Source organism: Hypomesus nipponensis, chromosome 2 (assembly GCF_054491055.1).
Source record: "Hypomesus nipponensis isolate SF chromosome 2, ASM5449105v1, whole genome shotgun sequence".
NCBI lineage: Eukaryota > Metazoa > Chordata > Actinopteri > Osmeriformes > Osmeridae > Hypomesus > Hypomesus nipponensis.
Genome location: NC_140362.1, coordinates 17,547,501 through 17,568,761, shown reverse-complemented (window position 1 = coordinate 17,568,761; position 21,261 = coordinate 17,547,501). Strand labels below are relative to the sequence as shown.

General features: G+C 41.7%; 1 protein-coding gene across 1 annotated transcript in view; it reads right to left on the bottom strand.

The window, feature by feature from the left end:
- Window positions 1–649: 649 nt before the first annotated feature.
- Window positions 650–21,261, bottom strand: part of syngap1b (synaptic Ras GTPase activating protein 1b) — a 49,862-nt gene continuing 29,250 nt past the window's right edge. The window contains exons 6-21 of the mRNA XM_084669147.1: window positions 20,272–20,425; window positions 19,817–19,915; window positions 18,417–18,656; window positions 17,912–18,247; window positions 17,528–17,672; window positions 17,285–17,429; window positions 16,840–17,076; window positions 16,498–16,699; window positions 16,161–16,363; window positions 15,844–16,054; window positions 14,365–14,955; window positions 13,755–14,195; window positions 13,476–13,649; window positions 12,647–12,858; window positions 6,947–7,019; window positions 650–904 (exon numbers count right to left, since the gene is read on the bottom strand). Coding sequence (XP_084525273.1) covers window positions 650–904; window positions 6,947–7,019; window positions 12,647–12,858; window positions 13,476–13,649; window positions 13,755–14,195; window positions 14,365–14,955; window positions 15,844–16,054; window positions 16,161–16,363; window positions 16,498–16,699; window positions 16,840–17,076; window positions 17,285–17,429; window positions 17,528–17,672; window positions 17,912–18,247; window positions 18,417–18,656; window positions 19,817–19,915; window positions 20,272–20,425 — 3,718 coding nt within the window. The remainder of the gene's footprint in view (window positions 905–6,946; window positions 7,020–12,646; window positions 12,859–13,475; window positions 13,650–13,754; window positions 14,196–14,364; window positions 14,956–15,843; window positions 16,055–16,160; window positions 16,364–16,497; window positions 16,700–16,839; window positions 17,077–17,284; window positions 17,430–17,527; window positions 17,673–17,911; window positions 18,248–18,416; window positions 18,657–19,816; window positions 19,916–20,271; window positions 20,426–21,261) is intronic.

Sequence of the window (21,261 nt, the reverse complement as noted above, 5' to 3'; positions counted from 1 at the left end):
TGACTGATGACATGTAAGAGCTGGCGTTTTCAGGACAGGAAATAAATGGAACTGTTCCCATGAGAATCACTGAATACCACAAGATGGAAAATAGCACTATTCTATTGACTAAGTCTTTGGGATGTGAGACATTCCATAGTGTTTGGTTACATTTGATTATTTTCTTTTTTTGACCACCGACTGGTGACACAGTATGTTTCCATTTACCTGCTTGGTTAGGTGAATCTACCTGTATGTACAATGTTTGCTTCATTTTAACAGTGTACAGTTTGTGATAATCCTGCCAAGGATATCTAAAGGATATCATAATCTTGTCCTGCAAGACAGATAGCCTACTGTCTCTGCATTTTGGAAACTAGATCAGGTTGATTTGAAAGCCCTTTAGTCTGGTGTGTTAACACTGAATGCATTGTACAATGTGTGTACAATAACCACTCCTTCCCACAAATTTCTTCTCTCTCTGGCTTGAGCAAAATAAAATAAATCGGGAAAAATGCGCAAGTCATCACATCCTTCGTTAAAATTGGAGTAAAATGTAAGTCTGTTTTTAAATTGTGTCTTCTCTCTCTGATTTGATTCTGTGTTGTTTTTGACCTGCTCCGCCTCTTCCTATGCACAGTCTTGCTGTTGTTTATCCTGTGGTCCCAGTCTAAAGGTTGTCACAGAGGTTGGATGTTTGGTTGCCACGGAGCTCTCCATTCTGATTAAGTTGCAGATGTGGAGTGGGGAGAGAGGGAGGGTTTATGCTTTGGGGGTGGACTCCATTGCGGGGCAAGCTGTGAAAGGAGATGTCCAAGGAGGAGATTCTGGGGCCAGGAACGGTGGTCATTCCTTCTCCTCCTCCCCCTCCACCTTCAGTTTTCACACCGGGGTCTGGTGTACCCAGGGAGGAAAGCTGCTCTTCCTAGCAAGACAGAGAGAGAGAGGGAGGGGAGGAGAGGGATAGCAGAGGGGAGAGATGGCAATGGTAGAAGGGACATTCAGAGAAGGGTGTTGCATGTGAAGAGGTGTAAAGTTGGCCAATCCAGGGAAGAGGTAACCAATGGAATATAATGTGTGGAATGTACTCCGGAGGGAAAGTGAGGTGTAAAGACGATAAAAGTAAAGTATCCCAACAATGATTTCAAATGTTGTTATCAAAGTGTGGGGAGTTGAGAGAGAAAGCATGAAGAAACAAAAATAAATTGTAATTTCACAGTGAGATTGATGCGTAGAGCACAGAAAGACAGGAAATATTGTCATTCTCAAAAAGGAAAAGATAAAAGCAAAGGTGCGCATGAAGTTCAGGGGGTTAGCATAAGCCAGGAGAAGAGGAGCACGGGAGAAAAAGAAAAGGATGTGACAAAAGAGATGGGGAGGAACAACAGAGAAAGAGAAGAAAATGAGTTACGAAGCAGAGATATGAAATACACCAATAGAGATGGACAGCATAGGAGACGGGGCACATAGAAAGAGAGGGTGGGAGGAATTACTTCATAACTTCTGAGGATGAACAACAAGGTCAGGGCTTCCTGATCCCAGCATGATACTGAGATAGGGGATATTAGTCAGAGACTGGGTCAAAGAGTCCGAAAAGTCAAAGTAGACGAAGAGTTGTCATTCTTTGCCAATGAGAAGGTTCCAAACACTTTTGATTGTGAGACAACTAAGAAAATAACACAGAGAACTGTGTTAGAACTGTGAGAATTTCCTTACACACAGACTATAACACTTTGAGTTTTCACCACCTCAGTAGTCTTTGTAATCTTTTTTGTTGAGTATTGGATAAAAGCACGTTTTTTGTTTAATACTGTATACTACCATGCAGAAGAGGTAATGTAGGAAAGCACTAAATTGAGAATGATGATTAGAATGATGATTAAAATAAGGTACTGAATAAATAAACTCTAACTAATCGCAAAACATCGTCAAATCCACCAACCAAAAGTCAAACCCAAACCCATTGTGACCAATGGCTTTTTATTAATAAAATAAACCTGTGAAACACTGGGTTGGAACTTATGATTGGCGCATGAGTCAAAGTTTTTTTTTCTTCATCTATCCTTACCTACACTGGTGCAGAATAGCTTCATTGTATAAACCAGATTCATTTCAGTTATTACTTAAATCAAGCTCTGTGTGCAAGCCGTCAAATCCAGTCTTGTTCAATGCAGTCTGTATTGAGGCAGTAGGAAAAAAAACAGTTGAGTTATTGTGTAAGGCAGATTTGGATACAGTGGGAAAATGGCATTTATATCCAAAAGCAAGGCTGTAAATATAGTTTGAAGTATGACTATATAAAACTGTTAACCGTAAAACATGCAGGCCCTTTTTGAACGCATGGGCTAACTCATTTGGCCATTTAGTTGGTGATGAAAATCGGGTAAAGTCTTATGATGAAAATGAAGCACTGGAGAAGGGAAAGACAAGGGAAAGTATCTTAAGAAGGGTGTAAGATTTGCATCCAGTAAAGAAATGAGTCGGAAGGTTCAAAGCTTAATACTGTAGCATTACATATCTTCAAGAGCATGTCCTTTGAAAGATGATGTTTCCATCTCTAGAAGATAACCAGATAAAGTATCAAAAAAAATATTGAGTTGCATACCTTTTCTCTTCTCACTCAGAACCAAAGCACAAAAAGATGACAGATTTTCCAAGATATTAGAGTTACCTGGTGCTAATAGCTATTTTTCATTTCCTTTGGTGCAATCAACAGGACGGGTGGTATGGAGACAACAATAATTAATAGGGTTTCTTTGCCAGTATGAAATAATGATCAAATCTGATTCACAAATATCCCAACAAACCCTCAATTAATCCACAATTCAAGCTAAACAAACATTGGTCCAACTTCTGAAAAAACCTGTGTATAAAAATGTTTCTTGGGTTTATTCAATGAGACTGTGGCTAACAAATCTAAATGTGGTAAGTGTCATCATCTATTAGGTTCATTCATGAATGCTTTATATTACACTCAAGTTTAAGAGGATGCCCCCCCCCCCCCCCCCAACATTTACATGGTCATTATATGGTGCATGGCAAAATTTCAGCACTTACTCCCTGATTCTTAATGATTCATAGTCAATATTACATCAAAAGACCTCAGAGAAAGCAGCAAATGTTGAGTAAAGGAATGTAGCATGTAGCCTCGGTTTCTAGTTTCCAGAAAGAAAGTCCAAGTGGGCACTGACTAGGTTTCACTATACCTACAAAGCACTGTGAATTACAGCATCAATTCTGACAGATTGCCAATAAGAACACCAGGAAAATGTAAATTATATCTAGGTAAGATACATTTTCCCACCATAACATCACCCTCGGTTCACCAAGGCCACTTGCGGAGTAAGCTTATTTTCATGAACTGGGTGATACAAGATAACATCTGATTCAAGTTAGTGCTGAAGGTAAAAATCATTAATTAGACCTATATTGTAATTTTAGGTATGTGGAAAGGATATTTAATTATATTTATCCAACACAGAGACCTTAACATATGTCACGATAAGCAGATATTGACTGATGCATTTATAATTTACTCTTGTGTTTAAAATTATAATGTTGAGAGAAGCGCAAATTAAGTGAAAATGGATCATAAACCTGGGTTGAACAATTGCCAGGAAAATTAAACTTCTGAAACTTAAAAGGTGAGATAAACTGTCACATATAGACACAGAACATTTATCAACCTACAAATCAAAGAATAAAACAAGAACACAGTGTTGGTGACACACTTGATTCAGTTCACAATGACTAATACATGAATGTTGGATCCACTAATGTGCCCAGGTGCAATATCAAACCTGTACAAACACATTCACACAAAACTACATTAACATACTCTCACAAAAACACAAAAACATAAATGCACACAAACAGTTAATTTTCAGGGAAGGAACGTGTCAGATACGGAGATTTCCCATAATTCCCGTCATTTATCTTGGGGAGAGGTGGCTGTAGTTGGCTCAAATTGTATGGATATGTTGATGATTCACTGTGATGTGTAGCATAGAGACACAATGTGCAGCGTGTGTGCCTTAGTTCGAACAGAGGTGGTTTAAACTATTGGCTCTATGTGTATGAATGTGCATCCATACCAAACAACTAATCAAGCAAGCAGTGTTTGCAAGTGTGTAAGTCAAATATACTCATTTGCACAAATATACATTTTCAAGTTGATAATGAGAACTACATGAACTACTTTCATGTAAGTACCATCATTTAAAACCAGCATATGAATAAAATGACTGTTGAAACAAACTGAAACAGAAAAACTGCGAGAGGATGAAGTCACTGATTATGTGATGAGGGAGATTAGGTTGCCCACACCTAATTCTATTGGAGCTGTGAAATCAATCCACAGATTGTTCGTATTTTCTCTGCATTTCTATCTAGAATTCTACAATCGAACTTGAAGTTTGATGGCAAATTCTGATGCAAAGTGTTTACAGGAAGTTCTCCGTATGTGACTGAATTTGTGCAAATGATATTGGGAGGTTTGTCTGTGGAGTGCTGTAACAAAATGACCTCTGTATCGCTTAAAGCCAGATGTCTAATGGTGTGTCGATGATCTTGTATTAAAAAAATAGTAAATGTCCCATGTTCTACTTTCTGCTGTGAAGCATTGCAGCATTTCTTATGTATGCATGCGTATTGTCTGAAATAATAATAAAAAAGATAAATGATCATACTAAGGATTAAGGTCAATTAAAAGGTATGTAAAGCACTATCATGTTGTGTGTTGACTAATTGGTGTGTGCCATTTATCTTTAAAGGTCATCTGAGTGTTTTGATTCAGTGTGAGCTGTGCTGCACACAAACAGGGACGCACATGTAGTACAGTGAAGGAATCAAAGCGGAGTATGGATTGATGCAGAGCGGTAAGTCCACTGAGGTGTATGCTGGTTTGATTACCTGTGCATTCGGGGAGGGGCAGGCGCGAGACGGGGCTGCACTAGGATGGATTGACGCCTCCCCTAAGAGAAATCACCGTATCTCATCAACACAGGAGGAGAGATAGAGAGAGGGAAGAGGGCAAGGAAAGTGAAAGTGGGAAGGCAGGAGTGCACCGCGGGAAGTTAAGAGGACGGAGATGAGGGCTGAGGAGGAGTGGGGACACTCGCTGGCCAAAGGAACAGTACACGTTACATACGGCACAATTAGAAAACACAAAAGACAAACATCAACCACACACACACACAGAGGCACACACACACACACAATAAAAAACAGTTACGTGAAAACAGGACCACATTCACCCACCAACGCAAAAACCCAGCAGCCATAAAACACAAGAAGAAACGGATGTTTCACACACATGCTTAAGTTTAAGTCAGGGGTGTTACAGCTTGCGGTGGGAAATCTGCATCTGAAAGCAGTTCAAACATGATTCATTAATCCACAAGACCTTGAATAGCCAAGTCTATTTACTTCTCCGGAAGCTACAAGGTCACACAATGGTAAGTCATGCTACTGCTTAGCATGCAATTATTAACCAGGAGAAATATCAGGCACTCAAGAACGTGTGTAAATACTAACCAATAAGACAAATAACACTAAAAGACTGAGCACACGGATACTAACACAAACATACACAAACTGACACGGAACGATCAGTCATTGACATAAGACACAACAGATATAGAATAGGTCGAGATGAAACGGACACGATACACCTCACATTCCTAATACCTGAGACAATGCATGGAGCACAGAAGTAACATCAAGTTCGGAGAGGAATCATGGAGAACAAGACCACCCCCTTGCAACGGCCAGTCAATCAATCATTATATTATTTCCGTTAATATAACCCTTTAGAACCTTTTTATAATTTCAATCCCATATCCATCCCAAAGATACTCTCAGGATAATGTTACAACGTGATGTCGTGATCATGTGTATTTCTAGTATACTGCAGTGCATGAAATGTCAGCACCCACAGGCACATAACCCAACTCGAGGCAACACATATACAGTTAATGAATTCCTCTATGACATACTGTATGAGCGGTGCATGTGCTTGTGGCTGTGATAATCTTGAAACGGAATACTTCGTTTGTGTGTGTGCGAGGGGGGGGGGGGGGTGATGTTAGCACGAAATGGGAGAGTTGGATATGGGATTCTGGATCTGTGCCCCTTCAAAGATGCATGGTTGAAGTCCTGAGTATTAGATCCCATGCAGATGTGCTGGGCTGCTCTTAACAGGATTCTCTGAAGGAGATCTGATGGTCACGAAATAAATCTCTCTGGAAATTCCGTAAAGTCCTTGCATATAACAAACATATATAGGACTGTGTCTGTTGGCTCTCTTTCTCTATGCAGGTTAGAATCATGGCACATGGTTTGGTGAGAGTAGGCAAAGGATTTGGTCTTAGCAACAAGGATTTGATTCGAATGGATGGACACAAATCTTGGATGCTCAGAGTCTTGTGAGACACATTGGGGGTTCTTTTACAGTGCACACATGCACACGCACTCACCCACGCACACATACACTGGAAACCGATATATTTGCAGCATGACTCATGGTTGAAGGTGGGCGTGTTGGATTAGACAGAAGATGGGGCTGAGAAATGTATAGAACGGCCAACACTGAGTGTAGATTCTGAAGACTTCAGAGGGCACAAATTCCATTCTCAGAACAGAACCTACATAATCTGAACATTATGTAAAACATTGACATAAATGTGACACCATCATGCTCCAATAAATCAAAAGTTCAAGGGGTGGTGATCTCAGACCCAGCTATGGTCACAACCTGGACATCTTGCCATCTTACGTAAAAGACGGACCAATCTGTGGCATAACATGTGGACAGACAATTTTTGGTTTACGAAAGACCCAAACACGTTGACACAACAGTCACTCGAGAACAGAGGGACAAGTCAAGACAAACAGAGGAAGGGATACACACAGTTAACAGACAAGTTACGGTTAAGACAGAAAGCGAGAGAGAGAGGGGAAGACAGACCTGATCTGCAAATATCCTCGTTTTTGGCTCAATGACGGGTCCTCCCCTGATTTCATCCTCCACAGCCATGAGCCTTGAAATAGAGAGAGAGAGAGAGAGAGAGAGAGAGAGAGAGAGAGAGAGAGAGAGAGAGAGAGAGAGAAAGAAAGAAAGAAAGAAGAGAGAGAAAAAAGAGGGGGTGGAGAGAGAAAGGGATAGAGAAAAAGAGGGGGAGGAAGAGAGAGATAATAGTGAGTTCAAGCAGACACAAAGTCACTAGACAGCATGAAGGGACTGAGCAGGCACAATTAAAACGGTCATCTTAACAAACATTGGCATGACAGTTTTGTACATTATCATGTACCAAATAGGTTAACTGTGACTATTTTCATTCTCCCCCGAGGGATTTATTGTGGTATTTCTTTCCAAATGAGGGCGCTTTCAAATACAACGGATAACCATGCCTACATTGTAATTGTGATTGTGCTAGGAAGAAATAAATGAATGTTAGATTCTGATCATCCCCTGGGAATGACTGAGAGGCAGCAACATGGGCATACCACAGCCTCAATCGCCAATCCTGCTGACAACCATTTCAAAGAATCTGCTTGCAGATTTGAGAGAGCTTATTACTGCTGTCCGAGAGGTGCTATTCTTGCAGTGCGTTCTCCTCTTCTTGCTAGTTTCCATGTGTTGTGTTTCCTCCAGGAAGGGAACAGTGAGCAGTATCTACTGACTGGCCCGAAACCCCCGGGATCATTGTCATTTGAGGAAAATTGTTCAGCGTGATTTATTTGGCAGATACACAAGGTCATTGAAGTCACATGTGAAGTTAGTGCCATATTGGTAAGTCCAGGGTATTGACCAGCTGTTTGTTAATAGCAGTTTTTTTTACCTTGTGAAAGGTATTTAAAACATACTACTCACTACCTGGTTGATATTCTAGAATGAACAAAAACAGTCCTCAGTGTTTTTCTTATCATACAAATCATTACTGTTTTATCGTATCACATCCCCCTTTCTGCTTGAGTGACATTACTGTTAAATACCATACAGAAACTGAGTGGAAAATTGCTGACAAAGGGAATGTAAATCCCTGCAATATCCAAAGAACTGACTTGAACAGAACACTGACCAGTGATTAATTAATAAAAGAAAAAGGGACATATTGAGTTTAGGACATTGTTAACACTGGAGAGCCAATTTAAAGTGGGAAAATAGAGAGCAGTTCCTAATAAGATTACAAATTGCCAGTAAATTGAAAGCCACATAATAAAATGCAGCTAAATATTTGCCCTGAGTAGGGCAAAAATAAGATCACATAATACTGATTGTAATTTTCATTGTCACAGCCTCCATTTTGAAATCCTGCCTTAAATTAGCTCAGCTTGTCACTACTCTGGTCATATGGTCTAACGCTTAACATTAATAAATAATGAAAATCCACAGGTGAAGTTTCAAACATAGGCGTTTGGATGTTTTATTCCATAAAGAATGTACAGTGTTGATTATTTTACAAAAAATAAGGGGAAAAAAGAATCATAAGCACTGACAGAAACATTAGCACTGTCTCAAAAACAATGGAATGCCACATGAGTATACAATAGAATTTTGACATGACTTCAAAAGGCAGACAGTGATTCACATGGGTGATATGTACCAAAAATAAACCTGTTTATCCATTTACGCTTCAAGTAGTGTGCTTGTGAGGTCAAGTCTTACATGCAGTTAAAACAATGTGGGCATTTATCAACATGAGGTCAGGAGCATGTCATAATGTCTGGATTTGCAGCTACAAAGAAAAAATGCAGGGGACTGAGGTATCAGATTAGGGTCATATATCGTGTGAAGTCACCTTACACATGTACATGGACAGTCAATCTCTACCCCATGCTGCTATTAGCCACGCCATTAAACATGGCTTTCCTGCACAGTGACTAGCCACAAATCTGATATTATATGTAAGCACTAACAAAGCAATTCTTATGTTATACAATCTATATAGCCTACAAATGCTTGCTACCAAAAGAAAGGCGGGTATATGATATTGAAACGAAAGCTATAATCTACTTTTCTTGAAGAGATGAATTAAATTGTTGCCCTTTTGTTAATAATTCTTACAGACAAACCATATCATAACTGCATAAAACACCTGACAGTTTTCAAAGCTCTATCGTTCTTAAACAAACATATTATTGATCACCATGTCTCTTGACACCATTAGCTGCAAAATAAAATCTTAAATCAAGCATATACAGCAAAATAATATAGATAAAAATCTTAATGATAACATTAAATAATATAATAAATCATTAATATATTCTAAGGATATCCAACTTTGTCTCATTTTTGTGATTTTGATAATTTAAAACTGTACAAATATGCCTGAATAAAAAAGAGACTTTCAAAACTAATTGTGCAGAACATAAGCTGTATCTATCATATTTAGGGCTTGACAGTATCTGATGTGAAAATATAAATAAGTCATTTATGTTTGTAAGGTTAAATTGATACTGTCAATGGCACCAGGTCAAAGCCTTAAATGAAACAAGAATTCAGCGATTTGACAGAACCATAAGCAGTGGATGCAAAAGAAGAGTGAAGTTAGATTAGGCCATAGATCCACTAAGTGAATCCACTTTTTTGCTTTTTAAGAAAGATTTTGCATTGTTTTCACATGGTATAGTGTTCCGACATGCTTCTCCAAAAATGGGGTGCTTCACTGTTTTTACCTTGGTTATTTTGTGCTAAGCAGAGCACCCCATTAGCATTCGGAGAATCAATCAAACTTGTTTGGTCAAACTCGAGGAGCCCAAAATATGTAAGGCATTTTTGTCCAAATGCTCTCTACCATATGAATACAAGTGAAATAATAGATGCACAGGCCTTTTTAAGTGTAAAATTATGAAGTGAAGTTCTATCTGTACATATTTCTTTGTTTTTGAAGTTGCTCAGCTACTTATGGTACCATCAATTTGCTGATTCTACCTTTTAGTGCAGGTGTACCATAATCATGTACAGTATGAAATAGGTACTGTAGGCATGACCATTTTGTATTGATTATGTATATTTCTTAGTAGCCTATGTATGTATATAATGTACTATATGTGCCTGAGTGCATACATGTTCTGCAAATATACCGTAATTTTTTATGTTCATAAAGATGGTCTAATTCCAACTATTATTGCACATATCTTTCAAAAAGAATTTGCTATTGCAGTAGATTAAAATAGTCACAATTTATAATTTCATTGATAATATTACAATAGAATTCACAAATAGTATCTTAATAGATTATTACTGGTATGGCTCATACAACACAGACTTCAAAAGGCTAGGGGTAACATATTCAAAAATAGTTAATTACGCTGTACAATCTGTCATCTTTCCTTCAAGAAACAACACTTACACAGCACTCCAGCAACCAAGATAATTCAGATGAGTTCAGCACTAACAGCCGAGATGAGACGAAACTAGCCAGTCTGAAAATCGTTTGGCAAAACGCAGCTCAGATCACAATGTAAGGAAAGTGATAAAGCTCAATTTGGCAGGCTAGCCAGATTGCCCTTGAGAAGACAAGTGTTGACATCAACTAACATAAGCTAGGTGATCCAGTTAGTCAAGCAGTAAAGATAGTTATGGGCTAACAGATTTCTTCAAAAACAATCTGTATTGCCTGTCAGTGCTTTGCTACGCTTTGTCATTATTGACGTGAGACGGTTTGAATATAGGTAGTTTCGATAAATGAAAAAGGTACAAAACCGTCTCATTTCGTCTTATGGCAGCTGTTAGTCCCAGACTGGATTAAGCAGACGAAAAAAGCTTTCACACAATATCTAAATATCCTAGTTTTCGGAATTAATGATTAATGAGATTGGAAAAGCATCATGAAAAGTTATGTTGTGTGTGTGTAAATTAGACCTCCAAAAGATTGTCCTTTTGGAGGACAAATGATCAAACCAATTGCTGCAAGCTGAATTTACAATTGATCAACAACTGGACATGTTCACTGCCACACATTTTACCTGTCTCACAGCCTGTCAGACGTTATAGAAGTATGTAGGAAAAAATCCTAATGTGAGATTGGCTTTCGGAACTCCGACTCCTTTTGGTATCAGTGCAAGTATCCATGTGAAAGTCCAAGTTGTGCATGCAGATCTCAAGTTAGCATTTGTTGTCTACACGTTTTAAATGTCACATGACTCCTTACTGTGGTACTCTACTTTTAAGAAGGAGTCTTGTATGAATATCTCTGAAGTTCAGTGAACAGATTGTATCACTTCATGAAAGACACTGACATCCTCTTCAGCATTAAGGGAAAGATAACTATTCTATTGTCTGTGTTAGGACTACAAAGTGTTGTCACTCCACCAAGTTATACAATGGTCTCAGCTTCTCAAACGAGGTTATAGTCTCCATTAGCATTCTTATGGAAACCTCGTTTGATGGTGCCACTGCTGAAGTCCTTCAGTGCACATGATTGTGATTGATCACCTGGATCTTAAGTGGAAGAACTAGCATCATGTCCTGTACTTGCTTTGTCCTTCTTGCAAGCTTTTCTGTCATTAACACCATTGGCGGATTAAGCCTTTTAGGTTCCAAAGGGACGCCATTGAACAAACTGCTTCACAAAGTGCAGATCAAGTTTTAATCACATGACGTCAAATCTTAATCCTCAATTGTGCTTTTAAAATGCAATCTGTTGGAAAAGTCAGTCACAGTTGAAGATAATAGGAATAATCTCTACATATAATGCAGAAACTATTGGAAAAATGTATCAAGAGTTTCTATTTGTTGATACAAAATGGCTGCAGTAGGGTGCAATAGCACAGAGTCTAGAGATCTTATGAACAGAGTTAGTATTTGGGGGATTATGGATGGGATGTACTCCATAAAAGATGGTCAGGTTCGGTTCTTCATTCCACTTCTTCTTCCCTGAAATGGATTAGAAGTGGCAATATTCTCTGTGACAATCTATCGATGATATATTATAAATTGTGGACTACAAAAGTATTTATGAATGATTTTCGCAAAATCTTGCTGAATAATTCAATTTCAACTGGTTTCATTCCCTAATTGACGTAGGAAAACATTATTTTGTTTAGACAGGGTAATGAAACAGGTGCCTTTGTGTACCTTTCCAGTTACCAAAATACATTATTTAAATCTCAACCTAATCTATTGCTACACTATTGAATCGTGATAGCATTCTTCAGGTCAGTGACGAATGTAATTTTTTTATGATGGCCTTGTCATCAAAAAAAAAACTTCTTTACTAAAATTGTGACACCAGGTATACTGGGGAAGTTAGATGCTATATTACTTTGGCATCAACTTTTGATGTCAAAGTTGAAATGTAAAAGAAGACTCTATGATAATGCCCCATTGTTTAACTACTGAAAAGCACCACTTGCCTGTGGAAGATTGTCTGCACTCTGAACAAGTCACCCGATTTGTAAAGCAAAGGTGTTCTCATGCCATTGTAAACCAAAGCCATAAAAACTACTCTACCAAATGATTTCCATTCTCTCTTATTTGTCTATGTGTCACCCTCTCTCTTCCAAGGGTGTCTATGAACAGTGGTGTGTGCCCCCCCCCCCGAAATCACTTTGCAAAGACAATGTCCCAGTCAATTTATACAATGATGTATTAAGGAGTCACTGAAATTGGCAGTCATTAACCTTTGAAAACAGTATGTGCACCCTCCGCCCCTCTATTTACCTGTTAATTATTCCTTTAATTTGGGAGTCTTTCTCCACTTGCTGCTGCCGTAGCCTCCTCTCGCTATCATCCAGCCGGTTCTGGTACTGCATGAGGATCTTACTGGTCTGTTGCTCTTGGGAGACCAGTCTCCTCTCATATTCCTCCAGCTTCTTATGTGACATCACCAGACGTTCCTTCAGGGAATGGATTTCCTCCTCGTACTCCTTCACCTAAGGTCGTGAAGAAAAATAAAGCAAAGAATAGATGAGGATCAAAGAAGATTGCGACGGAGATGCATCACAAGCAACTCAAAGTTTACAGTCTCTAGTCACGGAGCAAAACCGAACAAAGATCTTTAGGTAGCACTCCCTCTAAAAACGCTTCATTGTACACTTTGCTATTTATCATGTTGTATACATGTTGATATATTTAGTTATCAATCATAAACTATTACATATTCTAGAAGTGTTTTAGTATGTCTCGTGTGAGCTAAAAGTTTGAGTGCTTTCGGTGTTAATCAGGTTCATCCTTAGGTTCCTCTTTAAATAATTTATAAACCAGCATCTCCTCGCCATCTGTTTTGTACTGATATGACTTGCATTTCCTTGACATCTGCACCCCACATTAAAGGAGCCTTAGTTGAAGATATGACTCAGACCATTTCTACACTTGTCTCATAGTCTCAGGTTGACTAGTAAGAGCTTAATTTACTAAACACAATAGCATGTCTTCAAATAAACTATTGTTTGTGTGGAATGGTAAATTCTGGTCTGTCAAAGGTCTAATACACTCTGATAATTATAAGATTTTTAGAATTATTTGTGAAAATCCTGAAATAGAAACACACCCTGTCCATGCGTGACTCATCCATGCTCTTGGAGTACTCTTTCAGCTTGAAGTCCTCACGGTCAATCCGTGAACTCTCAATGTCTGCTGAAAGGTGAGGCATGTTGGAGACCCAGGCCACTGTTCTCTCATTGGCTGGCGTTGGGGGGTTAAGGGTCGAGGGTGACTGGGAACCCTGGGTAGAAGAAAACTCAATATAAATATAACAATTCATTGTACTGGCCTTCTAAGGGTGCAGCTTAGAACAGCGCGTGGCAAGGGAATGTGACAGGGAATGTACCTGTTTGCTGATGGATGGTTTAAGCAGATGCTGTTGTTGCGGTTGTTGCTGCTGCTGTTGTGGTGATTGCTGTGTAGACTGATTGGCGCCCCCCTGTGGACTTTGGCTCTCCCTGACAGAGCTCTGCTGGTGCGGCAGTCCAGGGGCTGTGTTATCTTTGACGGACAGTTGCTGCCGCGGCGCTGGTTGCCGACCCCCATAGCCTGACTCTGGTGATTGGAGCAGGTTGCCACTAGGTGGCCGCGTTTTTGCAGGAGGGGCAGGTGCAGAAGCCGCACTGACGGACAACTGATGCGAGGTCTGGGATTTGACACGCTGAGCAGGAGGCGGGGCCACGGAACTCTGGCGCACAGGTTGAACTGTGGAGGGGGGTGTGGCCAGAGAGGAGTGGGATGTGCCTGTCTGTGATGCCATCATCTGATGCTGTTGCTGGAGATTATCCTAACCAAGAGACCAAGAGAACACAAAAATTGAAATGACTTTGACATACAAACCTTCAAATAGCTCCTTTTAGCAAATCCACAAAGGGTCTCTCTGTGTTTCCTTCTATAATGAACAGACATCATTGATGTTACTGACATTATTAACATCGACCGCCTTTCCCACCTACCTGCACATGCATAGACATCTGCCGCCTCCCATAGTCAGCCCTGCTGTACTCATCGCTGTAGCTGTGCGAATGAATGATGCTGGGCTGTCCTAGGTGGCCCGGGGCTTGCCTGAGGGTGGACAGGTCCTCACTGCGGGAGAACCCGCCATGGGCAAACTGGGGGATATAGGCTGGGTGCGAGGGCTCTGGCTCTGGGGCCAGGAGGAGGGGCGGAGGAGGCTGGGCTCGGCTGTGCTGGTGGTGGAGCTGCTGCGGCCCGTCAGCCGTGGCCAGGTGGAAGAGGGGGTTCTGGAAGGAAAGCGGGTAGCGCATGGCGGCTGCCTGCTGCTGCTGCTGCTGGGACAGCGAGTCGGTGGTTGCGCCCATCTGGCTCAGCTGGCTCAGCCGAAGGCCGCCCGACATGCTGGAGCCCCCTGAGCCGGCTGACAGACGGCCGCCGGCCCGCAGCTGGCTGCTCAGGCCGGAGCCGAGGCCTCCTCCCCCACCACCGCTGCTAAGGCCCCCGAAACTGCCCATGCCAGCAAGAGAGGCCTGGGAGGAGTTGAGCATTTCCACCGACTGCAGGTTAGACACGCTGTTCATTCTGGAGTCCTGGAGGTCCATCATAGACACGCTTTTATTGACACTGAGCACCTAGGTAAGGGGGATATAATAGGCTTGTGTGCGCTCTGTTAATCTGCAATGTCAGGTGGCATTCGGCCGATAAACAGAGCATCATCTTTCCATAGGAGGATCTCGCGTCCTCAATCCCAGAATGCACTACTAAGGTACAAAGTGAGTAATTGCAATAAAGCACATATATGTCATAACATCAACCTTCTTTCATTAGCATATCATTTGAATAGATAAGACTAGGAAGATGATCCAACTACTACTATACTTTCCTACATCATACTACTACCATCTTAAAGGCCCTGTATTGTCCTAATATGTTTATCACAAAAATTAAAAATAGGAATCTGTAAATTGTAATGTAAACTGCAAATAGGGACAACAAATAATTAAAGATGATAATTAATTGACTTTCTTGGAGGATTCTTGATCCAAACAGCACTGCCTCTGTTGCCTGGGTCAAATAAATATGAGTAGAATGGGAGAGATATATGATGACGTCCATCCTTGTTTAGCTTTTTTGTACACCAATGGATGCCCTGCATTCCGTCCCATATATTAATAGATGTATCCAGAAGGTGCTAGGTGTGCCAGTAAAATTGAAATACCATGTAAAGGGTGCGGTGCTCACCAGAAAATGGGAAAGAACATTGTTTCCTGGTAATAATATTCAACAGGGTTCACAGGTTAGTCAGGAGTTTTTTTTTGTTGCTCTGTAAACATTGAAAGGAGCACTACTCGGATGATTGAAACAAAATGACAGTGCAGGACCTTTAATTAACTACTCTAAATCCAAACTGCCAGCAAATCGTCTGTTCTAAAGGTTCAATGAAACCTTCCTCCTCAACTCAGTGGTGGGAAACTGACCTTAGGGTCCGGTTCTGTGATGTCGGAGCTGCTTGTGCAGTAGGCAGGGCTGGAGCGGGCCAGGGGAGGGCGTGTCACATAAAAAACGTCTTTGGAGTTGGCTCGTTGTAGATGGTCGCGCTCCTGGAAACTCATCTGAGCACGGGTCGGCATGTTACCCCCACCGGATACTCCAGAGGTAGGGGAAGGCAAGCGAGTGATGTCAATGGAGCTGGAGAGATGAAATACATGAATACATGATATGAATCAACCATTATATCATCAAATCAACCTTTACCTGACCGTTCGTCCTCCTGGGCTCTTCATCAATTGCCTACCTGTTCAGGTCCCTCATCATAAGGTTCTGGAACTCGGAGGAGACTCCCCTGTTGAAGCTGGGCCGAGAGAGTAGCCGGTCCGTTTGTCTCTCCTGGATCCTGTCTGTCTGGTGGCTGGGCTGTCTCTGCAGGTGGGGGTTGCGCAAGGCCATGCTGATGTCATTCAGGAGACGAGGCAGGGGCCCCAGCTTTATAATGGCATCCTATGGCAGAAAGAAACAGAAAACCACGATATCGATACAAGGTGGAAATAGACCATGTTCTTGTTCACAATAGATCCGAGTTCAGTTCTGCATATTCATTGGTTTGTTGGGCGTATAATCGAGGGGTCTCCTACCTTGCTGAGCTGGGCCATGACCTCCCACAGCAGGCTGTGCAGTATGGACAGCTCCCTGCCCAGGTCGATGTAGCCCTCGAAGCCCCCCGCGTTGCTCACGCTGTCCAGGTTGGAGATCTCATACAGGAACTGTTGCATGGAGCCCCACTCAATTTCGAGGAACTCATTCATGAAGCACATGTACTCCTCCTTAATGCCAAACCTGGGAATGAGGTGCAAGTGAGGCACAGTTGTGAAAAAGAACAACTGATTTAAGCGATTAGAGAGACACAGAAGAGAAAAAAAACAATTTTGTTTGAGAAAAAGGTGCCACGCGTGGTCACGCTGTGCAGGTCAACTGACTTGGAGAAGTTGGCCAGGTTCTGCACCACCTTGGCAATGAGGGTAAGTGTGCGCGATGTCTGTTCGTCAGGGTACTCCTGGGTGAGGTTAAACAGCGAGGGGGACATGACAGCTGGACACAGGAAGCGCAGGAAGAGGGAGCCGCTGATGAGACGGTCGGCAATGTCCTCCCGCCCCCTCTCTGCACAGCGCACTCTCCAGGACGCGAAGACCTCCTTCAGCTCTCGTGGGAACACACTGTACAGAGGTATTGTAGAAATGGCTTAAAATGGCTGACGCATTTGATCCTGCTGAGAGGTACTAGTTGGCCAATTATTTGAGATTTAGGAGAGCAATTTCAAAGGCTTTAGCACTTAAAAACTTAAATTACCACAGTGTTTAAATCTCCTACCTAACACTTTTCACACTCGACATTCTAAATACGTTAGGCATACTATACACTGACCAATGGGAGTTGACAATCTTGCAGAGGGCCAGTTCGCAGCACATGCGGAGATTGGCTTGATGGTCTGGGAGGACGGACGGTGGAGTCCTCATGGGGTCCACCTCGCAGTTCTCCTCCGACTCGTACAGTGCCCTTATGAACTCACCTACGTGACACACAATCGCAAACACAACGACTAACTGTTGGCAAACAGACAAAGTCAAACAACTTGGAAATAGAATTGAGATTTCTATGATTTTTTACCTATTGCATCCTTGAGGTACTTATGTCCAATCAGTTTGAGGTACTCTTCTATGGCTTTGGTGGCCAGAGTGTTCTCTCTGAAGATAAGGTGTTCTCGGTCGATGAACCTGTCTACCTCACACATTGCCATGTCGGACAGAAAATCCTGTAAAAGGCAACAGATAAAAGATAGCATTTATAAAAGCCTTTTTTTTTAACAAGTTTCAGTGTCCCATCAATCGGTCAGATTGAATTTGGGAGTTTTACTTTGTATAAGCCCCAACACTCCACGTTCCAATTTTACCCTCCACTAGCGGGTTGTCGATGCAAGCGGGTACTGTAAATAAATGATTTAATCATATCATCTCCGCCATGGATTTCTTGAGAATCACCGTCTAACCTTACCTTTGCTTTCCCCGTGCTCTGCAGGATGTGCACGAGGGCACAGGCCACCTCCTCCTTGCTCTTGACGCTCAGTAGCGGTTCGAGCACAGCACACAGGGTGCGGTAGTTATTTGTGACGTACTCTGCAAACTCCTTATACAGCTCCATGGGCAGGATGCTCATGGTCTGGTACCGTGATTTGAGGCGTATCGAGGCGTTGATGATCTTGCCCCCTCCTACACCCCCACCCTTGGTAAGGACACTCGGCTGGATGACGGGGTACCATTGTTCAACAAACTGTCGGCCGGTGATGCTTGAAATGGGAATGCTGACCAGTCCCAGGTAAGTGCTCTTTTCCTTTTTAGAAGAAGAAATAAACGCATGAAAACTACAGGGGGACACTGGACTCGGTCGTTTGCAACCAATTACTCTTGAGTTACAAAGGGAAAGGTTTATCTGTCATTATCTTTGATAATGAGCAAATTGCAAGACCTAACTGTCAGTCTGCCACAGGGTTAGATCTCACCTTGCGTCTTTTCTTGTCAGTCTCCTTGTAAAGGTGAAGACGGAGGTTCCGGACAGCAGGCAGGTTGTTGAACTCAAAGTGTTCACCCCAGAAAACTGTGTCAGTTCGGGGCTTGCTGGTGGTGCGTGCGTACAGCATGTCATCCAGGCAGAGCTCGCAGTAGTAGCGTTTCTTGGCTGGGAGCTCCCGTGCCTCGATAATCCAAAGCTTTAGGACATTGTCCACCCTCCGACTGTTGTCCTGGAAAGTGGTGGACAGAGGAAGACAATGGTACGGTCAAGTATAGTTAAATAAAACTGATCAGGAGACACTGAGCAAACATGGAGAATAGGGATGTAAAAAGAATGGAAGGAAGGAGGGAGCGAAAGTAAGAAATATTTCGAAAGGAAAGAGAAACTAAATAAAGAAGAAATAACATGGGGTAGAATTGGATTTGTTTTTTGACGATAAGAGTAGATGTTTTGAACGGTTACATCAAATTGCAGTAGGAAGAAGCATTCCTGAACATGATCACAAAGAAGAAACTACATTTGTAATCTCCCATGGGAGAAGAGAGTGCTGTGTTGATTGCAGGGAATGATCTTCCAGTAAGGGGGGCTGAGTCATTTAAACCAGTCTAAAATGCCACTGGAACAGTAAGCCTGCTGCTCTGCTCTTAATCCTCTATTTAGAAGGCTAAATATATCAGCAATTTTCCTATGCCTTTAGTTCGTAAGTGCTCCAATGGTATGCTGTCTGACAATTGATGCAGCCTTCAAACGCCCGAGAACATATTAGTCTGTGTTTTACTGGACAAATTTCAATCGGAAGTCAGAGCATGAAGAAGCCCAGAGACACATGTAAAACATGAAGAAACATTCCAGTCTCTCTGTCGCACTCATCTCAGTGGCATTCCGACATGCATCTCCTTTGAGATGCAACTATTGCGTCGAGTCTTTGGAGTTTGGTGATTCAGCCAAGACCCCTGTAGTCCAAGCATCTGGATGAGTCAGTCCACATGAGGTTTCCTCTCAGTTTGACTTTAATAACTTCTTGTCCCTGGTGTGCCATCAAAACTAGTTTTATATTTCTGGGACAGCCTCCTCCTTTTCAATAACAGAGGATGGGCTGTTTTTTTAAGTGGACCTACGAGATCTTTTATTTTAATCAGCCCGTTCTGAATGGTTAGACCTGTTGCCTCTCATGTACATAAGAAATAAAGTGTTTGGAAAAGTGCATAGATTTACATAAACTGTGGAACAATCCCAACATTAATGAAGGTTACAGGGGGCCAAGTGAAGTCTATCAAGGCGTGAAATAGAAGGAAGTGATGGAAGTGGAGCAGCACAAAGAGCCACACAAACAGACATAGAACAAGTATTTACAGTTTCTCCCATCTCTCCTTTTTCCTTTTCTCTCACCTTGTTGGGTTTGACGGCTCTCTGAAGATTCTCGATCCATTTGTCTCTCTCTGCAGCGGAACGACAAGCAAAGCACTTGGTTCCCGAAGCCGTAGTCACCTGAGGTTAGGGAGCGGTAATATAAACAACCACAACCATTTGTAACTGGGAAAGATGACAAGTAGCATAACAATGTCCTTTAATCAGATAAACTTTTGTCATGTTGTAGTCAGTTAAGGAAAGCAAAGTCAGCCAAAGCATTTTTTTCCCTGTGACAAATCAACCAGGGACAGACTCGTTTTGAGCTGCCAGTTGGTTTTCCTTTGATATCTTTAAGCAGATAACTCAGTTTAAATAAGAGAGTCAAACTCGATTAAATCAGGCACAGGTGCCAGTGAAATAACTTGTACTTCTGTCGAATAATACTGTACTAAGTTAGCTGTAGTAAATGCTTAATTGGCACCGTAATGGCTCACCTCAAAGCAGTACTCCTGTCCCAGGATGCTTGAGTGGACGGGTTTGATGATGGCGTCCTCATCCAAGGTGAGGTCCAGCGCCTCAGCGGCACTGCTGGGGGACAGCAAGGACTCATGGGAGTGGGACTCTTTGAAACTCTGCATCAGACGCGTCCTGGGAGACGCCAGGGGACAAGAGAGACACGGGAGGAGAGGGAACACAGCACCATTTAACCACAACGTCTAATACGTTCAGTAGTATCATCATTTTGTTGTCCTTTTTGTCTTGAACTTCTCACTTTTTATGATTGAAAATAGGAATTGACTATAAAAGAATTGGCTTGAGAGGAAGACGCCATAATGTGGTCAAATGAGAAAAACCCCCGGTGTATTAGCCCTCCAAAGGGGGTAGGACCCACTGTTTGGTTTAGCCACAATCTCCCCCTGAAAATCCTACTGTAAAACTTAACATACTTGACAAGGAAATGTTGTCAGTAATTTAGGACATGAAAAAAGAAAAGGACATTTTCCTTTCTGAGCTCAATTAAAAAAAAAAAATCTGATGGAGAGAAGTTTAGAAACAGCAGGTAGCCCAGTGCAGGTTTTTGATATTTCTTGAAGTAAAAAAGGCTTTTTCAATTCTGCACACACTGGGCAAGCTTAAAAGCAGGTCACTTTGCAAAACGACATGCTGCTTGTCTCACTATGAGACTAATTGGTTGTGCTGAAAGAGTCAACACATCAGAATTAAATGAGATTATACTAGCCATGATTCCCACTTCACTGGATTAATTTAGGAATGGATTTTCTATGTTGACAGTCGAGTGATATCACTTGATGCACCCTTTGCTCAACGAAGGTATAAAGTAAATCTGCCTAGCTCTGTACAGATGCAGAAGGTATGGAGCAACACATTAGCTGGATTCTCTCTAGCCTGCCTGTCATGCTCACCCACACTCACTTATACACACCCACACACAGACCCACTTCCAGGAGGACACACATGTGCAG